Here is an 11146-nt window from a genome sequence, read left to right as displayed (position 1 = left end):
TTTGGGAAAGAAAAACAAAATTGAATAAATCTTCCTTTCTAAATTTTTTTCATTTTTTAAAAATTTCAATAGATTTAGGGGGTATACGGGGTTTTTTGACACGTGGATGAATTGTACAGGGTGAAGTCAGGGCTTTTAGCGTCCCCAATACCTGAATATCATACATTGTACCTGATATGCAATTTTTGATCACTCAGCCCCTCCCTTCCCCCTTCTGCATCCCCAATGTCCATTATACCACTTTGTATGACCATGTATACCCATAATTTAGCCTCCACTTATAAGTGAGTACGTGCTATATTTGTTTTTCTATTCCTGAAATACTTCACTTAGTATTATGGCTTCCAGTTCCATTTAAGGTGCTGTGAAAGACATGATTTCATTCTTTTTCTATGGCTGAGTATTCCATGGTGAAAATACACACACTGTATTTTCTTTATCTACTCATCAGTTGATGAGCACTTAGGTTGATTCCGTATCTTTGCAATTATGTTTTGTGCTGTGATAAACATACGAGTGCCTGTGTCTTTTTGGTAAAATGACTGCACACTTTAAGTTTCCATTTGCGGGAAATATTTTTTCCACCCCTTTACCTTGAATCTATGTGACTCTTTACAAGTTAAACGTGTTTCTTGGAAACAGGAGGTATTTAGGTTGTGTATTTTTAATCCAGTCCACGAATATGTATGTTTTAAGTTGGGCATTTAGACTGTTTACATTCAATGGTAATACTGATAAATGAGGTACTTGTCCAGGCATCATGTTGATTGTTACCTAGTTGTTTTGTATTTTCCCTTGTGATACTGTTTTATAAGAGCTGTGAGTTTTTACTTTCGAGTATTTTTATACTGGTGAGCATCAGCCATTCTTTTTGTTGTTTACAGCATTTTTTAGCATTTCTTTTAGGCAGGTCGAGTGGTGACAAATTCCCTTAGTGTTTGCTTGTCTGGGAAAGATTTTAATTCTCCTTCATGTATGAAACTTAGTTTTTCAGGATACAGAATTCTTGCCTGACTGTTACTCTGTTTAAGAACACTAAGGATGAGACCCTAGTCCTTTCTGGCTTGTAAGGTTTCTACTGAGAAGTGTGCTGTTAGTGTAATGGGTTTTCCTTTGTAAGTTACTTGATGCTTTCTTTGTGCAGCTTGTAGGATTTTCTCTTTCACTTTGACTTTGGCCAGACTAATGACTAGATGACTATGTGCCTTGGTGATGTCCTGTTTGCATTGACCGTTCTAGGAGTTCATTGACCTTCGAATGTCTGGATGTCTAAATCTCTAGCAGGACCCTGGAAGTTTTCCTCCGTTATTCCCTCAAATAGGTTTTCTATGCTTTTTGCTTTTTCTTCTTCTTCCTTAGGCATAAGTATGATTCCTATGTTTAGCCATTTTACATAATTCCCTAAATGACTTTTTGATTTCCAGAAGTTTTGTTATATATCTTTTTAAAAACGTCTTTTTACTGAATTTTTCATTCATGTCCTGAATTATGTTTTTGTTTTTTGTTGGTTTTTAACTTTCTCATCCATCCCGTTGTGCTTTGCTGTGATCCATATTTTTAATTCCATATCTGACATTTCACAAATTTCCTTTTATTTGGAGGCCATTGCTGGAGAGCTAGTGTGATCCTTTGGGGGTTTCGAAAGAGTCTGTCATATTGCCAGAGTTCTTATGCTGGTTCCTTATCTGGAAGCTCTTCCCTCAGCTCAGAAGATAGTTTGGTAGTTCATCTGTTCTCCTCTACTGGGAACTCTGCCACTCAGTGTAGAGAGGGAGAGGTACACTGCCTTTTGGCTCATGCAGGTAGGTCCCCACTGTGGTATTGCTGGCAATTTGAGTTGGTTGACCTCAGACCCCTAAAAGAGTGTTCGGGTTCCAGCAGTGGTGGACTAGGTTAGGTCATCTCCAGTTCTCAGGCCCCTGGATGACATGCTTGAGTCGCGGGTGGACCAGTCTGAGACCAGGCTGTTGAACTTGCCCTCAAACCTCCCTGAGTCCAGGTGCTGGCTGTGATAATGAAGGGTGGGGTGATCTGCTCAGGCAGGAGAAGTGTAAATAAACGGTAAGTCTGTCTCCATTGATGAGATCTGCAGAGGCAGGCAACTGTGGGCCACACATGCTGCCCACACCTCCCTCTCTTGACAATGACAGCAGTTTTGTCCTTTATGTGCACAAAACAACCAGATTTCCAGTTCCCACATTGACCCAGCTGCAGGAGAGGTGGTGGAGGCATCTCAGCCCACTGCGTGCAGGGCTACCAGACTGGCTATGGGCTGTGGCTAAAATGCTCAGGTTGGGGAGCTGTGGCTGTGCCAGGGACTTGCTCAGGGAGGGTAGGCTCCTCCCAGAAGAGAGAGGCGGGGAGGGGTGTGATGCGGTGGGAGTCCTGCTAGCTCTACCCTTCCTCAGGGGTGACAGGAGCTTTTGTCCTCGGGGCACATGAAGGCGCTTGCTGTGGCTTTTTAGTGGGACAGGAGTGAGCTCCAAGCTCCATGGAATCCTAGGTGTGACAGGCACTCTGTCAGAGTGGGGCAGCTGCTCCCATGCGCCCTGGATTAACCATCCCCTCTGGAACCCTCGCCAGTCCTGAGTGGAAACAGCCACGGCTGCCTCAGCAGCAGTGGGAGGAGGAGGAGAGGAGGAGGAGGAGAGGAGAAGGCCTCAAGTGGTGGGGAGCTGGTGTCCTAAGGGGCCCTCTGGTGTGCTGCTCTCTCCTCTTGGCTGGAAGGGACCCTCCTTGAATGCTCCAACTCCAGGAGACCCCCACAGTCCCCCTAGGTCCCCCAAGGCTGCTGCGGTCCGAGTGGGTGCTGGAGAGTGTTAGCTATGGATCCAGCAATATAGAGACCCAGGGGCTGAGATTCCCTGGTCATGATGGCTATAAAAACACTGCCTGTCCATGAAGGGAGGGAAATGAGCCTCACCCTCATTTCTGGAACAATGTCTCTGTGCAATCTCAAAGCAGCTCCCTATGTTAGATCAGAAACTTGTGTGGGTCAGGGAGTTCTCTTGTAGCCAGGGTTGTAAAAGCTTGTCTGGGAGAGTGGACCCCTGGGGACTTCTCTCTCACTGTTTTACCACATCCAGGAGCTTCTCTGGGCTGTTAGCCAGCCCCTGGCTGGGAAGGTTGCCCTGAACCCTCTCCTTACCTACTTTTGGTGCCTCCCATTGCTTCCCTGGTGAATCCTAGCATTCGCTCCTAGATGATCCGTTCGAAATGTGCTAATCTGCTTACTATTCTTGTTCCTCTCTGTGGAGGAGGCACATGCTCCGTATGTCTAGTGGGCCATCTTCATCCTGTCTCCTTTGGTTTCAGTACTTACTGCAAAGCTACAATAATCAAGATAATGTGGTGAAAGGATACACACAGAGAACAATAGAAAAGTGTGTAGAGATTCTAGAAGTAGACCGACAATACATATGGACATTTGGTTTTCAATAAAAGTTCCAAGGCATTCAGTTTGTTATTTCAACAAATGATGTTGGAACAATTTGAAATCTGAATATGTAAAATTGAACCTTGGCCCATACTCATTTTGTGTACAAAAATTAACTGAAATTGGATTGTAAATAAACATCAAACTAGAAACTATAAAACTTACCGAAGAAAATCTTTCTGATCATGGATCAGGTCACAGGAGTCCTAACAGATCCCTTAGATAATTATATCAAAATCTTGACCCGTGATAAAAATTTATAATTTGAACTTTATAAAGGTAATAAGCTTCTGCTTTTCAAAAACACAAGTAATGGAATGAAAAAAGAAGCCGCAGACATGGAGAAAATATTTGCAAAACACATACTTGATAAGGAACTTATCTCCAGTGTCTGTAAAGAACTCTTGGCACTCAACAATAAAACAAACAACCCTATAAAAATTATGTAAAAATGTGATTTTACACTTCACCAGAGGAAACATATAGATGACACCTAAGGACATGACAAGATGTTTAATGTTATTATCTGTTAGGCAAAGCATGTAAAACCACAACGATATATTACTATATATCAACAGAATAGTTAAAATCAAGATAAGTGACAATATCAAGTAGTGATGCTGATGTATAACAACTGGAACTCTTATATATTACTGGTGGTAATGCAAAATGGTATAGCCATGTTGGAAAACAGTTTGGCTGTTTCTTATAAAATTAAACATACAATTTATCATACCATCCAATAATCTCTTAGGAATTTACTTAAGAGAAATGAAAATTTGTGATCATACAAAAATCTGTAAGTTATGATTATAGTGCCTTTATTCATAATCACCAAAAAAAAAACCCAGTGTTTTTCAACTGTGGAGTGAATAAACACATCTATGCAGTGTATTACTACTCTGCACTAAAAAGGAACAAACTACAGATACCATCAACGTGGATAAATCTCAAATGTATTATGCTAAGTGAACAATCCCTGCCTCAGAAAGCTCCATGCTGTACAATTCATTTACATTATATTCTGTAAAGGCAAAATGTCTGGGAACAGAAAACTGATTAGTGCCAGGGACTGTGGATGGCTAGAGTAGTTGACTACAAAGGGGCACAAGGAATTTTCGTGCTGATGGAACTATTCTATTTCTTGATTGTGATGGAGGTTTCATGACCGTATTCTTTTGTGGAAACTTACAGATGTGTACACATTAAAGCGTGAATTTTACTACATGTTATTAATAATTACATTGCAATTTGAAAATAAAGTATAAAACCATGTATATTTTTAAAAATTTTGTTCACAGTTGACACAATAATTGTATATGTTTATGGGGTGCAGTGTGATGTTTCAATACATGCGTACAGGCTGGGCATGGTGGCTCACGCCTGTATTCCTAGCACTCTGGGAGTCCAAGGCTGGTGGATCGCTCAAGGTCAGGAGTTTGAGACCAGCCTGAGCAAGAGCGAGACCCCGTCTCTACTAAAAATAGAAAGAAATTAGCTGGACAACTAAAAATACATATATAGAAAAAATTAGGCGGGCATAGTGGCGCATCCCTGTAGTCCCCGCTACTCGGGAGGCTGAGGCAGTAGGATCCCTTGAGCCCAGGAGTCTGAGGTTGCTGTGAGCTAGGCTGACACCATGGCACTCTAGCGTGGGCAACAGAGCCAGACTCTGTCTCAAAAAAAAAAAAAAATACATGTATACATTATGTAATCATCAATAAAACTATATTTTTAATGTTACTAGATTAAATATGGAAATGACTAATAGCTCGGTGACATACGGAGAAGGAAAAAGTGGTGAAGAAAAATAGTAGGAGAGGTAGAGATAAGACTGTAGATCATCAGAGAAAGGGAGGTGTTTTGGGAACTGAGTCTGCAACTGTGATGTTCCAGTTCACACACGATGTTTACTCTCCTCTGGACAACACTGGACTTTGTGGGAGTGACTGTGGAATCTTTCCTCTCAAAGGCTTTTGGCATAGATCTCCCTCCATTCAGAATGTTCTAAGTAAGGTAGCTACTTCCGTAGCTAAAATCCTACTGCCTGAATCATTAGATATTAGTTTTAGTTTCTACACCTTCTTCATCGTAATGATTTTGTCATTGCAGGTTGAATGAGATGCATGTGATGTTAGCACAGTGGCTAGTACTGAGTGCATTTCAGTACTTAACTGTCACAAAGTGATGATGACAACTCTTATTTTGTAGTTGGGAAATTGGAAGCTTAAAGCAGTCATATTATATAGTTAATAATTGAAGCTGAGTGTCACACCTGGACCCCTGACCCAACTCCCATGCTCTTGGCCACTCTTGGCTATGCTCACCTTTGAACTGGGTAGCTTCCTGAGGCTCTCAAAGGCTGAAAACAAACAGATGCAGAAGTTAATTATTTTCAGTATTTTCCATGTAAATGATCATCTTATTTCAGACACACTACCTGTTTTTTGTTTTGTTGTGGTTTCCATTTCAGTGGACTTTAAGTGATGTCTGTGTTATTTTAGTCCTTGGGAGATATAGGTTGCAAGTGAATGGGGGACGTATTCTTAAATTAAGTTTGAAAATATTCACGCATTAGTCTTGGAGGGCCCATCAGACTCTAGTTCACTCTTGCCTGGTGTCAGATCTTTAGGAAAGCTTTGACAAACAGTTGGTATGTCAGAGACAGCTAAAAGCCTCAGAGAGGTGCATAGAGACACATAAATCTATCATCTAATAAACTCCACTAGTGGCAGGTGTCTCAGAACCCTAACTCACAGTGATGTGGGCACAGGGGTTTTGTTAACCAGAAACAGCATTTTAACATTGACAGCTTTAAAAAAGACAGTTCTAGATAGGAATTTGCTATCTGAAAAACTGCAAACTAATCTTGCTCTCAAATGAAAAGACCGTAGTGCATCTTACTTTATAGGGAGGAAGGATGTCATTGTTGAGCTTATTTCCTAACATCTGAATCTCTTAAATGATGTGTAATTTTTACATAAGCTTTTTAAAAATTTTAGTAAATTTAGGGAGTACATAGATTTCATGGATTTTTTTGTCGTTGTTACACAACAAAAAAATTGTATAATGCTAAAGTCAGGGCTTTTGGTGTACCCGTCACCAGGATAGCATATATTGTACCCAATAGGTAATTTTTATCCCTCCTCCCGCTTCCCCCTTCTTTGTTTTCATTGTCCATCACACCTCTTTATGACTGCATATACCCGTTGTTCCATTCCCACTTAAAACTATTCTTGAATTTTGACCAGAATGAAAACTTTGGTTTAGAAAGTCATGTATAATTAATGTTTGATCACTTTATTTTTATGCTTTTGAACAAGTCTTGATAAAGTCCACATGACTGCCTTTATATTAAAAAGCAATGCAGATATTTTTGCAACATCCCAGGCATTCTATTAAATTCGAGTTTAACAACTTACCTATGTACTTTTTGTAATTTTAATTACTTGGAGTCACCCTAAAATACCAGACCGTTGTAGTTAGTTGTTTTGCCGAGAGTCCTGGGGCTGCTGTATAGGGCATCACTGAGATAATGGGTGAGCCCAGCTAACCATCCAGCACTGGCGTGCTGACAGACACACTTGTTGCTTCTGTATATCAGGATACACATTTTATGTGAGAAGGTTGTCATGAATTTGGGAATTTACAGAGATCTCAGTATGTCTGACAAGATCTTCTACCATATATGGTGAATGGATGATTTCCAACCTTGGGAATGACAGTTTCCTTACTTTGTATATGTGAGGCAGTGAACAGAATCCCCTTTCTTGAGCAGAAGTAGGGATCTGAAACACTTTTCTCTCTCCAGTTGGACCTCAGAAGAGAGCATCCAAGCTGTGATGGTGGGCATAAGATGTAGTTAGCCAAACAGCTCTGCAGTGGGGTGTTTTGTCAGTGTCCCCCGATACAAATCCCAGAGCTTAATGCTTCTTTATGTGTAGTAAGTTACTTGTCTTCATTCTATCTATGCTCAATTAGTTGTTTGTTTTTTTGTTTTGTTTTTTCAATTCAACTGACCTGTAAGAGGTTACAGGTCAGTTGCTATGGTTTGGTTTGTCCCTGCCAAAACTCACATTGATATTGGATCCCCAATTTGGCAGTGTTGGGAGGTAGGGCCTTGTGGAGGTGCTTGAGGCATGGGGGCAGATCTGTCATGATTACATTAACGCCCTCCCGCTGTGGAGTAAGTTCTTGCTGAGGGACTGGATTAGTTCTGGAGAGAGCAGGTTGTTTAAAAGAGTCTGGCATCCTTGATTTCTCTATCTTGTGTCCTCCCACTGTGAGGTCTCCTTGCATATTCTGGCTTCCCTTCCGCTTTCTGCCTTGAGTTGAAGCAGCCTGAGGCCCTCACTGAGAGCTTGAACCTTACAGCCAACAGAATTACGAGCCAAATAAACCTCTCTTCTTTATAAACTACCCAACGTCATGCATTTTGTTATAGCTACAGAAAATGGACTATGACACTTACTTAGCAGAAGGACAAGCTGGTGGATAAAGAGGGAGACTCCTTTTCCTGGGCATACTCTAGTCATTCTGAAAGATTTTAATTTGGGCAAAAAATTAAATCTTGATTGCAATAATTTGTTAGTTTATTCTCAAAATAAGTCAAGCCTTGCTTGTGCTCACTTATGGAAAGATGTGATAGCAACGCAGCTTGTGGGATAGAACTAACATTTATTGCAATGAGCCTGGCACTGAGCACTGTGCCCGCTGCCATCACGTGTTTATCCTCAGCACTAATGTATGCATTTCGTGTTTCGGTCTCCTCTTTGCCAGGCCCCGGTCTAGGCATTCTGTGATGAAAGAACAGCGAAAATATCAAAAGAAGAAATCAAAATTCTTCTTCTCGTGATGCTTTGTGCTAGGCATGATTCCAAACCCTTTTTACTGGAAACTGAGATGATTTTAAGGAAACTGAGATAAATGGTAATCATTTTTTTCTAGTACTACATGTGACAAGTGATTGAGCTGGGATTAAATTAGTCTGTCTCATGCGAAAGCCCGTGCTATTTCCAGTACAATTCATTAAAATCTGGCATATTCGATTTTTAAAACTTACACTACATTGTATTTTTGAGGGAAGACTGGGAATGTAGACACAGCAACAGCAATGACAACAACAAAAGTAACAGTGAAGGCTCGCTGGGAAAACTTCAGTTCAGTAGGAACTGGAAGGTTGCATCCCCTCCTCCACTATCTTGTTTAAGATACTGTTTCTCATCCTGAGTGGGAACAGCCAGCATCATCTTTCGGGTGGAGATACAGTAGCCTGAGCCCCTGCTTCAGGCAAACCATGGACTTCTCCTTTTTAACCTGTCATTTTCCCTTGAATCCTTGGGACTTTGTACTCAGTTATTTTAAATTCCGTTTGTTGACTTAATGTGTGGGTAAAGCTACTTCTTTTGACTAGTGTACTTTCTCTGTCCTGGAGTTGCTCTTTACCTTTGTGATTGAGTTCAACATGTCCTATTACATGTTGTGATTGGAATCAAAAATCTTTCGAAATCTTTCCAAGGCGCATTACGTTAATGATTTGGGTATGTTCTGGGGTTGTCTCCTGTAGCATGGAGGGAGGCATTTTCATAGGAGTCTCAGAGGTAACGCTGTTAATTCTGCAGCACATCACAGGCCCAGAGTCTTGTTTCCTGGGGAATCCACTTTATGTCTCTCAGTCTGAATCCTGTCTTCTTGCTGCATAACAAAGCAACTGGACATATTTTCAGTTTAAGTGAAACTATTACTCATTCATCAAAGTTCTGTCTGGGTGATATATGCTTTGAAAATAGATGTGGAAACCCGGCTGACAGATGTTGAGAATGGACCTGTTGTTGAAGCTCATGTTATCACACATGCTGTGGGAAGACAGGTCATTAGCATTTGGAATGGAACACCAACAATATGGTGAATCAAAGATGCCATTTGCATGGCTCTTGGATTAGTCTTTGTAGTTGGATTTGCATATTTGCATTGCTTTGGACATAAATTTGTTGTCATATCCCACCCCCCCTGCCCAGGGGTTAAAAAAAAGTAAATACGAAATAGAGTAGCTTACTGTTCAGTATAATTAATAAGCTATACTAATATTTTTGTGTTGAGAGTTCTTTTTCATTTTGGCTGCTCTGTGCTGGGTAGGCATTGCATTGTCTAGTCATCTTTCATCAACTCTTTGAGGTTGATATTTTTATTCCCGTTTTACATTTGATAAACCTGAGTCTAAGAAGAATTCAGTAAGTTGAGGTCATACAGCCACTAAGTGTCAGGATGCCTCACTTTCAACCACTTGTGGCTGTACTGCCTCTGGAGTGTGGTCGAGTTGAGAGAAGTGGGGCCTGTGTGACTCCCAGGAACAACTTTATGCTGCATCATCAACCCCGAGTCTCTCATCCTCTTGCCTGGGCCTCCACAGTGGAAATTAGCCCATCAAGGCGACGTAGTGGATGCACCACCTTTTCAGCTTACAGACCAGTTACCCTATCAAGAAAGGCATCTGTGTTCAATTCATTTCTGGATCTTTGTCGAATATAAACCTGAGCCATGGCAGGAAGCACATGGTCACCCTCTCACCTTGGATTTCTTGGGTGCCTTGGCCAGCAGATACTGGGGCCATGGGGTAAGAGACCTCCAGGTTCCCTATGTGAGTATCTCCAGCACGCTTGAAGGAAAGTTCATCAACATGTCTGTTTGGTTTATGTCACTAATAATTCTTCTTAAACCGTGTTTTGATGAGAAAAAAAAATTAAATAGAAATTTTACATCCAGAATGTTCCCAATTAATTGTAAAAACTGCATAGGGAAAACACTCATTCAGGGATTATGCCATGTTGTGGTTGCCTCTGGATGACAGGATATTGATATTTTTATAATATGATTTTATATATGCTGTTGTGTACTTTGCATCGTCTTTACAGAATTTTATATTGCTTATAAAATCAAAGGAAAAGGAAGTAAAATGTAAAATTAGAGAAAATGTAATTTAAACACCTTAGTTTTTTATATGACTTTTTGCCTGGTGACTCCAGTGGGAAGGACATGGGACCGGCTTATAGCAGAGAGAGTGTTCACAGGTTGCCTCCTTTTGTCTTCAACACAGCCTCTGTATGTTATCTTGTCTTTTTCTTTCTTTATAATTCTGGGCACTTTTTTTCTTATTAATGTTCACAATTCCATGTTCATGTTCTCCTTAATGGTTCCTTTCAACATGGAAGGTTCCCTTCTGGTGTCTTTAGTAGTAATTTTCAGAGAATCCTTGTTTTACTTGTTAGCCAAGACCATGATCTATATTTTGTATAATTTTCATTTGTCTACCATTTTAAAAGTACATAGCTTAATTAAATTGAATATAAATTACCTTCACCCTTTTCTAGAGGTTCCATATCAAAAAATAATTTAAATTCAAGGTATACTGAATTTCCATCTTTACTTACTATTTCCTTAATATCCTGAAATCAATCTATACTTGTCTGTCAAATGTAATTTACATTTGCATTAGGGGTCCTGTAGATCACCCCCAGGCACAGCGATTCACTAGGAGAACTCACAGGACTCAGCAAATAGTTGTACTCACAGCTAAGATTTATTACAGTGAAAGGATACAAAGCAAAATCAGCTTGTTAAACAGTGCCCAGGGTTTTGTTGGGGGCCAATCACATAGACCCCCTCATCTAGCATGTACCAAAATTCCAGACTCTTAGAAGGAAAGTGGGTTTA

General features: G+C 40.5%; 1 protein-coding gene across 2 annotated transcripts in view; it reads left to right on the top strand.

Moving 5' to 3' along the window:
• The window catches only part of KDM4C (lysine (K)-specific demethylase 4C), a 379345-nt gene that overhangs the window by 281557 nt on the left and 86642 nt on the right, over positions 1-11146 (top strand). Inside the window, exon 18 of one of the 2 annotated variants that reach the window (XM_012647399.1) lies at positions 8518-9366. The exons of the other annotated variant lie outside the window; for it this stretch is intronic. Coding sequence (XP_012502853.1) covers positions 8518-8535 — 18 coding nt within the window. The 3' untranslated portion in view covers positions 8536-9366. Of the gene's footprint in view, positions 1-8517; positions 9367-11146 lie in introns of those variants that run through there. 2 annotated transcript variants of the gene reach the window in all.

This window comes from Propithecus coquereli, unplaced genomic scaffold (genome assembly GCF_000956105.1).
Source record: "Propithecus coquereli isolate 6110/MARCELLA unplaced genomic scaffold, Pcoq_1.0 Scaffold267, whole genome shotgun sequence".
NCBI classification, from domain to species: domain Eukaryota; kingdom Metazoa; phylum Chordata; class Mammalia; order Primates; family Indriidae; genus Propithecus; species Propithecus coquereli.
The sequence above is the reverse complement of the archived record's forward strand: the minus strand, read 5'-3'. Positions and strand labels throughout refer to the sequence as shown.